Source organism: Poromitra crassiceps (assembly GCF_964638095.1).
Source record: "Poromitra crassiceps genome assembly, chromosome: 3".
Lineage (NCBI taxonomy): Eukaryota > Metazoa > Chordata > Actinopteri > Beryciformes > Melamphaidae > Poromitra > Poromitra crassiceps.
In genome coordinates this window covers 9,727,465-9,739,148 of record NC_139625.1, presented here as the reverse complement: position 1 = coordinate 9,739,148, position 11,684 = coordinate 9,727,465, and the positions used below count along the sequence as shown (strand labels likewise).

General features: G+C 47.0%; 1 protein-coding gene across 1 annotated transcript in view; it reads right to left on the bottom strand.

The window, feature by feature from the left end:
* The window catches only part of LOC310773493 (DNA-binding protein SATB2-like), a gene marked incomplete at both ends in the record, with an annotated part of 37,897 nt that extends 27,205 nt beyond the window's left edge, over window positions 1–10,692 (bottom strand). Inside the window, 3 exons of the mRNA XM_083633384.1 lie at window positions 267–393; window positions 6,307–6,492; window positions 10,497–10,692. Coding sequence (XP_083489510.1) covers window positions 267–393; window positions 6,307–6,492; window positions 10,497–10,692 — 509 coding nt within the window. The remainder of the gene's footprint in view (window positions 1–266; window positions 394–6,306; window positions 6,493–10,496) is intronic.
* Window positions 10,693–11,684: the final 992 nt, after the last annotated feature.

Sequence of the window (11,684 nt, the reverse complement as noted above, 5' to 3'; positions counted from 1 at the left end):
ACAACTGTTAATTTAAAAGGAGTTATTCCTCTAAACCAGACTTCAAATGCCCCAAATCTTTTCGCACCGGCGCCGTTTGGCCCCCAGCCCTCAGCAAAATCTGGCCCTCTGGTAGCGACGATGTTTGTGGTCCTCTCTATCATCAAAGTTCCTGGGTTACGGCATGACAATATTTGTTCGGCCCCCGGCAACAATCTGGGTTTCTCATGTGGCCCCCCATGAAAAATAATTGCCCACCCCTGATCTAACAGCATGTAGCAGTGTACCTGTGCAGTAAGATGCGCAGGGTGACCATGTGGTAAACATCTAGCAACATGTCGGCCACCGTGGCCTCTGGAGCGTCTGTCAGGTAGTGGATCGGCATGGGCTTCCAATGGCCTACCTTAATGATACCTGGAGAACACACACGCACGGGCACACACACACACACACACACACACACACACACGCATACAGACATATGCACACACACACACACACACACACACACACACACACACACACACACACACACACACACACACACACACACACACACACACACACACACACACACACACACACACACACACACACACACACACACATTGACATGAGACTTGAGACTGACTTTGTACTGGAGCTGGTCACACCTCAAACTTCCAAAAGAAAATACAATACTATTTGGAGGCTTGTATGCAGCAACATGCTGGGGACCTGCTTCTATTTTGGGAGCAAGTATTTAACAGACAGCACCATGTAGGAGGTGGCCAAGGTCCCTTAGGTTTACAGTACGTGATGTGCAGCCGGGTCAATGTTAACCTAAATAAGTACATCATTTTCACAAGCGTTAGGGCAGAGTACAAATCTAACTATTAATTCCAGGACCGTCTGTCTGTATCTCTGTCAACCGTTTGTCGGATCAACTTGAAACTCGGGAGTCAGTGTGCTTACTAAGGGGCACCTGACGGAGTGCAGTGCCGAATTCTGTACACTTCAGCCACTGCACTCCATCAGGTCCCCCTCCTGAGCGAGTTTGAAGTCGATCCGAGTGCAGTGACGAATTTGATGCATTTCGCAGTCGCACACACGCGCGTGAGAGTAGTGCCACCTACTGGCAACACAAAAAGGCGTTTATCTCGACAAACGTTGGTTTTCAAATTAAACGCCATTTTGCCTCAAATTGACGTCGAGATTGCACATATGTGGATTTCATAAACGTAAAGCACCAAGGTGATGCACTTTATTTTGCCGACCTTTCAACAGCTTATACAGTACGTATAAAGATCATCATCTTCTGATGCCCCCCCCCCCCCCACACACACACACACACACACACGCAAGCACGGACGAGCACGCACGCACGCACACAAACACACACGCACGCACGCACGCACGCGCACACACACACACACACACACACACACACACACACACACACACACTCCCCTGGCCTTCCGACGACCGTAGTTGGAAGTGCAAATCTAAACAGGCCTAATCGCATTAGGATCTGCTGAATCAAACACAGACCCTGGCTGGCCCTGGCCTACCAGCCTAATGTATGTGTGTGTGTGTGTGTGTGTGTGCATGTGCGTGTGTGTGTGTGTGCGTGCACGTGCGTGTATGTTTGTGTGTGCGTGCACGTGCGCGTGCGTGTGTTGCATGAGAATAGTGGTGATAGGGGCAAAAGAACAAAGGACTGTGGCAGTTGATTAATCAGAAGAGAAACGTCAAATCAGCACAAGGCCGTTAGCCGACCCAAACATGCTGCAGATGAGAGCGTGGTTTAGAAGCTGATGCTCTGAGTGAAACACTGTTAGGTCATTGTTTCCCTGTTGGAAAGCAGACGGTCTCCCCCCCTCCTAATTGGCAGTTATCATGTGTCCTGCAGATGCCTAGATATGCCTTAACTAAGGACGACTAGATTTGGGTTTTTCGGGAATACTTTCATCATCGGGTTACAGATATGACTGAGCGTGGCTCTTTTAACTAAATGTCTCTGCCTTTACCAAAACAAATCAAACGGAATTAAATCATGGAACTAAGCAGCCATTGTGTTTGCAGACATATTCCAGCATAGATGGAGCGGTATGACCTGGCAAGGCAGCTGCATGGATTCACGCAGGATCATGAGATCACAATCACACGATAAATCCATCTTGCCAGATCAGATCAGATCAGATCAGATCCGATCCGATCCGATATCTGTTGGGATAGATCCATATTTGGTGCAGTTGATTTTTTTAAAATGTTTCCATTCTACACAGCTTTGCTACAGACAACATCGTTTGCTCTTCCACATTCAGTTGGAGGGGCGGTGCTGTGAGCGAGCAAATACATTTTTTTTACTTTGTGATGTCACAAAATCACGGAAGTCAAAACGGCTCGTTTGGAGGCACTTTTTCCTTCATGGCGGGTGTGACTTTATCATGTGACTTTATCATGTGACTTCTGGCTGGTGTGACTTTATTATCATGTGTTTTGAGACTTCCGTGATGTTTATAAACTGTAGCACGCCCACGTTTTTTATAATCAAAGAAGCAAGGAAATCTAAATTGTTAGCCGTCTATGCGTTTCTTCCGCTAATTTAAAGCTATAGTGTGGGGGAAAACAGAGAAATGCATAATATACTGATAGTTCAAAACTGGAATGTCACCGAATTCTCCTACTTTTGTACATACTTTCTGTAAGCACATCGCGCCACAAATGACAGATTCACAAGGCAGTCCCATAATTAGCTTTCCATAGGCTTTAAATAACGCAGCCGACTGAGCCGTCTATAGTTATGGTGAAAAATAAATCAATCTGGATGAGATGGCTCATCCCAAAATAAGTTTTGGGGGTTGTTCTTGGGGATCCAGCACCTTTTCACAGACCATAAAGCAAGTACGTTCTTTTTAAGTGACAGATGATTTCAAATATCAAATGAATACAAAAACATGGGACTGAAGCTATATTTAGTTTATTTTGTGTTGTGTGTTGCGCAGCAATTCCCAGAGCTCAAAAACATAAGAGTCAAAATAAGCAATGCGGGCTCTTTTTTGATAAGGTATATACCGTGCAATTTAATTAAAGAAAGAAAAGAAAAAACCTGCGCCAGGCCAAGTTTAAAAATACTGCCCCAGCCAAAGTTATGCAAGACACAATTCAATGGGAGAAGAAAATAGAAGAGACTCTGTGTAATTGTGGTCGTGACCACACCGGGGGTTGAAAAATGCACAGGCTGCAGCCAGAAATTATTTATTTGAGAAGAAAAGGCTTATTCCACAGGACAAAACCTATCCATTTAGAGAGGGGCGGTGGTCCACTCGGTCACAGCACCCTGTGTTTACAGCAGGAATGTGAAAGGGACTGCCTTCCTTTGTGTGTGTGTGTGTGTGTGTGTGTGTGTGTGTGTGTGTGTGTGTGTGTGTGTGTGTGTGTGCGTGTGTGTGTTTGTGTGTGTGTGTGTGTGTGTGTGTGTGTGTTTGGTTTCAGGGCTGACTGGATGCTGTCTGCACTCCTTTTTTTAACTGTCTCTCTCTCACTCACTCCATATCTGTGTGTCTCAGGCCTGCATCAAAACTAACTGACTAATAAGCATTAGCTTGTTTGGTAACACTTTGTATGAAGGCCATGTCTATAGCGTGGCAAAGTGAACGTCACTTCCTGCTTCAGCAGCACTGTAGCAGGGATTTTCATCCGCCATTTATTTTCCCATAGACATTTCGTAAAATGCTTATAAAAATAGTTGTACTTGTTCAAACCAAACGGTTCAGCTATATTTAGAATCGGGAGAGACCATAGAACATTTCACTCGGACCAAAAACTTAACAAAACAACATCGAAAAAATATTTTCTTTAAATCCACATTCTTTTTTACGTTTTGGTCCGAGTGAAATGTTATGTGGTCTCTCCTGTCTCTAAATATATCTGAACCGTTTGGTTTGAACAAGTAAAACTATTTTTACAAGCATTTTACGATATGTCTATGGGAAAATAAATGGCGGATGAAAATCTCTGGTACAGTGCTGAAGCAGGAAGTGACGTTCACTGAGATTCACAATACAATGCATTCATAAGGCTTTAGAAAACTCTTTATAAATCCGATAATAAGAATGTGAAGTGTGTGTGTGTGCGTGCGTGTGTGTGTGTGTGTGTGTGTGCGCGTGTGTGTGTGTGTGTGTGTGTGTGTGTGTGTGTGTGTGTGTGTATTTGTGAGCAGAATTGTGTTGGGCCACAGCTATGCCATTTTACGTGCGATCGACTGAATGGGCAAAAATGGCTAATCAGGGGCCAAAATGACTCAAGATAGTTTCAGCACCATGGAGAGCTCCAGATTGGAGCAGCACACAGGTGAGCGCAGTTTGAATCACCCAGTGAACTCTATAGCTAGCAGAACACAGGTGAGCTGAGTTGTAATCGGCCACTGAAGTGGACTATATGAAAACCCTCTGGGGAGAGAGAGAGGAGAGGCTGCATGCCAACTCTGTGAGCGAGGCCTGGCTAAATGTCCAGTCACAAAGGGAGGGATATTCTGCTAGTGTTGATAATAATGCATGGTAACTTACTGTATAACAAGGTTTATCAAGGAAAGCAGTGGACATTATGTATTATAATAAACATCGATAATACGCTATAGCTTGACTTCGTGAGCTTTAAGTAAAGTGGCAGCATTATAAGGTTATTAGCAATTGTATGATACTATGACGGTTATGAGGACTCATGAGCAGTTGCTGGCTGCAAGTAAAGTGTAAAACAAAAACAAAATATTCTTTCAAACACTGTTGTCACTTGGGCATGGAGGTATAAAGCATTATGCTCTGCTGAAATTACCACCACTTATATTATAATATTTTATAAACCTCGTTATAAGTTGCCCTACATGATTATAAACATTTATAAAGAGATTTGAGTTTTATAAAGTATTATCCATGCATTATAATGTCTTATGAATGTGCTCATAATGGCCTTCATAGAAAGTGTTCCCATTTGGGTATAGAGCTCGACAGTCACGTGACTTTATGTGACGTTTCCTGCCCCGGAAGTGAGTTCCCCATTTATTTTCTCCATAGACCAAAGAACAAAATCAAAAATTAGATTTGCCCCCGTTATTTTTTGTTTTTGCTCCAAGTGAAATGTTTTATGGTGACTCACGATACAGTAGGTCACGGGTTGGCTTGGTTCCAGCCTTAAAAATCCTTGGTAATTGGTAAGCGTACTACTTTGATTTTCAAATACTTTGCTGTGATTGAACTTTTTGGCATTCATTGTACTCATGTGGCAAACCCCACCCATCTGGCCACCAAGTACGTTCGCCAATACTATTTATGCTGCATTCAAGTGCTGTGGGGAAATGGGATAATTATGAGTTGAGCACTCACCAATGGCGTGTGAAAGTGTGACGACAGCATATAATAATGGCAGCATCTGGGTTTATCCTTTGGCATCCGATGTAAATCATTAGTACTGTAGCATGTTACAGGCTTTGTTTAATAAAACTACAAAGTACACATGTACCTCTAAAACGACTTTTGTTGCAGATTCAATGTAGTTATTTCCTAACAAATGCACTGCAATGCAGCGACAACTACCACTACCAGCTCAGTGGCCTTGTGGTCTGAGTGTCCGCCCTGAGACTTGGAGGTTGTGAGTTCGATCCCCGGGCGAGTCATACCAAAGACTATAAAAATGGAACCCATTTGCCTCCCTGCTTGGCACTCAGCATCAAAGGGTTGGAATTGGGTGGTTAGATCACCATGTGATTCCCGAGCGCGGCGCATGCTGCTGCTGCTCACCGCTCCCCCAGGGGATGGGTCAAATGCGGAGAACAAATTTTACACATTGTGTGACAATCAGTGGGGCTTTACCTTTAACTCATATTTACAACTTCCAAGGATGGAATTTTGATTTCAAAGGTGTGTGTGTGTGTGTGTGTGTGTGTGTGTGTGTGTGTGTGTGTGTGTGTTTTACAGGCGCAAATCCTCAAAAGGGCTTTAGTTTTTGAGATAGCCCTACCCGAGGTAGAAATAAACGACCATGTTTTTTTTTTCTTCCATAATTTTGATATGTCCCCATTCATTCTTCAATGTCTATGAAAAAAGAAGGGGAATGAGATCTCTTAGGTCGTATAGCCAACCCGGAAGAGGGCGTGACTTTGGCTCTATTGGTGGTTGATAAGTTTCTGTACTGAGAATTGAATTGAATCAAAAATGCAGTTTTGTGAGAACCATTCACATGACATGCAAACACATACATGGACACACACACACACACACACGCACGCACGCATGCACGCGCGTGCACGCACACACCACACACACACGCACACACACACACCTTACTTGCCTCGTGCTTGTACTGCAGAGTGATGTGAGTATCCCAGGGCGACCAGCGCCGTCTCCACCAGCTGTGTGAAGAGGACGTCCTTACGCACCAGCACAAACTCCGCCTGGCGGTGGCCACGCCCCCCGCCCTCACAGGCCACGCCCACATCTGCATGCTCCACCACACAGTAGACCGGGATCATCAGCCCTGACAGACAGACAGACAGACAGACAGACAGAGAGACAGACAGACGGACGGACAGACAGACAGACAGACAGACAGACAGACAGACACAGACAGACAGACAGACAGACAGACAGACAGACAGACAGTTATTTAGGAGAAGGGAGTTACTGTAAGCCCCATTGGGATGGGATAGGGCTGGGCGATAATTCAATAATATTGTTTATTATCTTTCAGTGGAACCACATCCCGATGATATGATATGACCGTGACACACATTTCAAAGTCATTACCTTAGACAGTCTAAATTAATAACGACAAGCAAATTTCACTGAAAAACTCTGATATGAGGTACAGTATGATAATATTATTTGAAAATTTCAGTTGTGTTTGACATCCTGGGACGCTGTGAGCGCTCAAGGAGTGCGTGCGTGACGACCCCACCGCCTGGGTGGGGTCGTCAAAAGGGCCTTTCTGTGTGGAGTTTGCATGTTCTCCCCGTGCCCCCTGGGTGTTTCCTTCATATAGGAACCCCACACCAAAACATGCAATATCCTGGTCGCTGAAGTGGTGCCTCCTCTGGTTGTTCGGGGCGCCTGTTCGGAGGGTGGGCAACTTGTTGGAATAGCGTGATCCTCCCACGTGCTATGTCCTACCAGTGAAGCTTCCCCTGTCAGGTGAAAAGAAGCGGCTGGCTAACTGCCCATGTCTCGGAGGAAGCATGGAGCCAGTTTTCGGCTCTCCCCAGATCAGCAGAGGGTGGAGCAGCAACCAGGATAAATAAATTAAAATGATCACTAATGGGGGGTAAAAATGGGATAAAAAAAGTCTGGGGGTTAAAAGTTGTGTTTGACATCACACCAACCTTACCATTCAGTTCAATGAGATGACGATTGATTTCATTATGGTGATCTATATTGATATTGAGAAAATCCTTGTGATTATCACGGTGTTGATTTTGTCCAGCCGTAGGATGGGGTTAGATTTGCAGGGTAACAAGGGTAATACAATCTCAGCCAAGCTGGAGTTATGCTTCTATCTTCTACGACCTCTAGTAACATTTCAAAATGAAACGACCTCTAGTCGCTTAATGAGGAAATATATTCAGAAGTTGTTTGGATGTTATTTATGACATTTGCAATAGTGTTGTCAGTGGGTTTCTAAAGACATAATAGGGGCGCACCGACCAGAGGCTAATGCTATTTGGGGGCCTTGGCAGGGAAAAGTTGGGGAACTCCTGGGTTAAGCACTCCGAGCCTGGAAGACCTTCAGATGGGTTTGCACACGGCACTCTCCCGACGGAGCTGCTCATTCACAAGCTATCACTCCTCCTCCTGATGGACCAGTGACAGGTCTGCCTCAGCCAAACCCAAAGCAGCATCACGCACGCTATCGTGCAGTAAGTCAGGCCTGACTGGAGGGGTGGAGCCAGTAAGTCAGCCCTGACTGGAGGGGTGGAGCCAGTAACTCAGCCCTGACTGGAGGGGTGGAGCCAGTAACTCAGCCCTGCCTGGAGGGGTGGAGCCAGTAACTCAGCCCTGACTGGAGGGGTGGAGCCAGTAAGTCAGTCCTGACTAGAGGGGTGGAGCCAGTAAGTCAGTCCTGACTAGAGGGGTGGAGCCAGTAAGTCAGGCCTGACTAGAGGGGTGGAGCCAGTAAGTCAGCCCTGACTGGAGGGGTGGAGCCAGTAAGTCAGGCCTGACTGGAGGGGTGGAGCCAGTAAGTCAGTCCTGACTAGAGGGGTGGAGCCAGTAAGTCAGGCCTGACTAGAGGGGTGGAGCCAGTAAGTCAGCCCTGACTGGAGGGGTGGAGCCAGTAAGTCAGGCCTGACTGGAGGGGTGGAGCCAGTAACTCAGGCCTGACTGGAGGGGTGGAGCCAGTGACTCCTGCCTGCCTGGAGGGGTGGAGCCAGTAAGTCAGGCCTGACTAGAGGGGTGGAGCCAGTAAGTCAGGCCTGACTAGAGGGGTGGAGCCAGTAAGTCAGGCCTGACTAGAGGGGTGGAGCCAGTAAGTCAGCCCTGACTGGAGGGGTGGAGCCAGTAAGTCAGGCCTGACTGGAGGGGTGGAGCCAGTAACTCAGGCCTGACTGGAGGGGTGGAGCCAGTAACTCAGGCCTGACTAGAGGGGTGGAGCCAGTAAGTCAGCCCTGACTGGAGGGGTGGAGCCAGAAACTCAGGCCTGACTGGAGGGGTGGAGCCAGTAACTCAGGCCTGACTGGAGGGGTGGAGCCAGTAAGTCAGGCCTGACTGGAGGGGTGGAGCCAGTAAGTCAGGCCTGACTGGAGGGGTGGAGCCAGTAAGTCAGGCCTGACTGGAGGGGTGGAGACAGTAAGTCAGGCCTGACTAGAGGGGTGGAGCCAGTAAGTCAGGCCTGACTGGAGGGGTGGAGCCAGTAAGTCAGGCCTGACTGGAGGGGTGGAGCCAGTAAGTCAGCCCTGACTGGAGGGGTGGAGACAGTAAGTCAGGCCTGACTGGAGGGGTGGAGCCAGTAAGTCAGGCCTGACTGGAGGGGTGGAGCCAGTAAGTCAGGCCTGACTGGAGGGGTGGAGCCAGTAAGTCAGGCCTGACTGGAGGGGTGGAGCCAGTAAGTCAGGCCTGACTGGAGGGGTGGAGCCAGTAAGTCAGGCCTGACTGGAGGGGTGGAGCCAGTAACTCCTGCCTGCCTGGAGGGGTGGAGCCAGTAAGTCAGCCCTGACTGGAGGGGTGGAGCCAAGCAGACAGCACCATGTCATGTCTGTTTGTGTGGCCGTGTGTCTGCACTGTTACTAATGCTTGTTGTCGTGTGATGACTGCCTTTTCAACTGCATGCATCTGTGCTTGAGCGTGTTTTCGGCACTATGTATTTGTGGAATATGCGTGCGTGTGTATCCTGTATGCAGAGTGTGTGTGTGTGTGTGTGTGTGTGGTCCCCCCGCTCCTCCCCACTGCCAAGCTGTGGCTTTTAAGACTGATTTTCCTTAGTTATAAACAGCTCAGAACAAAACCATCCGATGTGTGTTGTTCAATCTCCACAACTCATGTGAAAAACGAGACGATGGCTAGAGAGTAATTGCAACACCTTCCCTGAGATTCCATTTGTATACCATCTTTATTCATGTGTGATCGATAGATATTTCTTTTCCTGTCTTTATTTTATAAAGTGCATTGTGTAATGTTGAAGTTTTGATATTTGAATGACCCCAGTGGAAATAAGTAGGCTTTTAGTTTTCAACTTTTAACCGTTTCACTTATCATATAGATCATTTTGCTTTGATTAATATAATGTGTACAATTTTAAAATGTTATTATTATCTCTACTACTATAATTGGGAGGGCCGATGGTGTGGCGCACAATTGCTGCATGCGACGTTGCGCAGCGGCCGAACTACGGCCGAGCTACGCACAGCGCTCAAGCTGCGTCTGCGAGCGGGCGAGACCTCGAGGGCAAACCAATGAGGCACGATAGAAATGAGCGATGAGGAGGAGGACGACGACGACGATGATATGAGGCATGGTAGGAATGAGAACTGCCAGTTCAGCGGGCGTGACGAGGGACGCTAGTTTATTACAGGATCACCATAGCTACAGCATTACAGCAGCTACTCTTCCTGGGGTCCACAAGCCTAGATGCTCAGAGAGTAACGCAGGGATGACGTATTTGTGTAGGTTTAACCAGAAATCGCCGCCATCTTGTTTTCTTGGGAGGAAAAGGGTATGGGATTTTAGAATGGGGATTTCGCTTAAATGCATGAAATAAGATCTGTGGTTAACAAAAGTTTATGCGAGTGTTCAGCAGGATCATCTTTACAAATGAGGACCACTTTTATGACTTTTTAAACGTTTTCTAAAAAAATCATGTTAAAAAAAATGCATTTACGCTTCAGAAGTGGAGCGCCCGGAGGAAACCCACACAAACACGGGGAGAACATGCAAAAACTCCACACAGAAAGGACGTGAGAGGGACCGGGGTTCGAACCAGTCTTGCAGTGAGGCAGCAGCACTAACCACTGAGCCGACTGGGTTGTGGTACGTGTGTGTCCATGGCCCCACCTCCTAGCGGTCTCAACAGTGAGCCGTTGTGTCTGATTCGCGGCCCGGTCGGGCTGCCGTTGACCTCCAGGCGGCTGCTCTTGGCTGGCGGGGGGCCGCTGGGCACCGGGCTCTCCCCTCTCCCCCCCCTCTCCTCTGGGCTGATGCTGTCCCGCAGGCCGGAGATATCTGGTCCTCCCCCTGCTCGCTGCTCCATCCCCCAGCTACCTCCAGTGAGAGCAGCCAGCACAGTGTGAGGAGCTGGGACAAGACAGACAAGAACATGGTTATTAGATTGATATACAGTACTGTAGGCCTTTTATTGAGAAGCAGACAAGGTCCCGTCAGTGTGGCCACCACTGATATGATGGATATGACAGATTGATTTCCTGTTCCTATCCAGATATTGATATTGGTCAAGAACATGAGGAAAGGTTTTCACTGCCTGGCTAAGCGACTTTTATTTTATTTTATATATATATCTTAGAAACAGGTGATCATCACAATTGTTTCAGTTTTTAAGAGTTACTGTATAGGTGCAAGGACTTGAGCTTAGGTCAAGACCAGAGACTGTATACAAATATGGACGTAGCCACCGTGACGTCACCCTTTGGTTTGTGGACTCCCATTTTGAAGCCTCAAGTTTGGCATTTTGACCGTCGCCATCTTGGTTATTTGGAGCCAGAGTTAAAGGAGAATTTCGTTTTTTTTTTACACCACGGTCCTTATTTCCAGGACCGTGGTGTAAAAAAAAAAATGAAATTCTCCTTTAAGCAGCTAGCGTGAGACCAGGTGTTTCCCATCTATTTGACTCTAAATGGGACCATAATTGACTAAATGAACATCAGGCTGTATTGAAGGAGACTTGAAACTAGCGATTGAGACCATGAACTCATTAGGAAAGTGTTTACTGAGGTCATAAATCAAGTGAGAAGTAGGGCAACTTGCCCATTGACTTCCATACAATTGGAGTCGCCCCCTGCTGGCAACATCGAATGCAGGTTTAAGGGACTACCGCAATAGCTTCCCGATAGTCAGAATTGTAGTTAGCCCCTCGGTCAAGAAGACTAACCCGTATTTAACCTAAATCTGCTATGAACTCTCCTCCAGACAGCTGATTTTCAGCCATGCACCAAGTAGTGTAGTTAGTTGCCCCGGCCCCCCCTGATCTCAGTGACCTAAAAACTCAGAGCTGACAAAAACAAACAA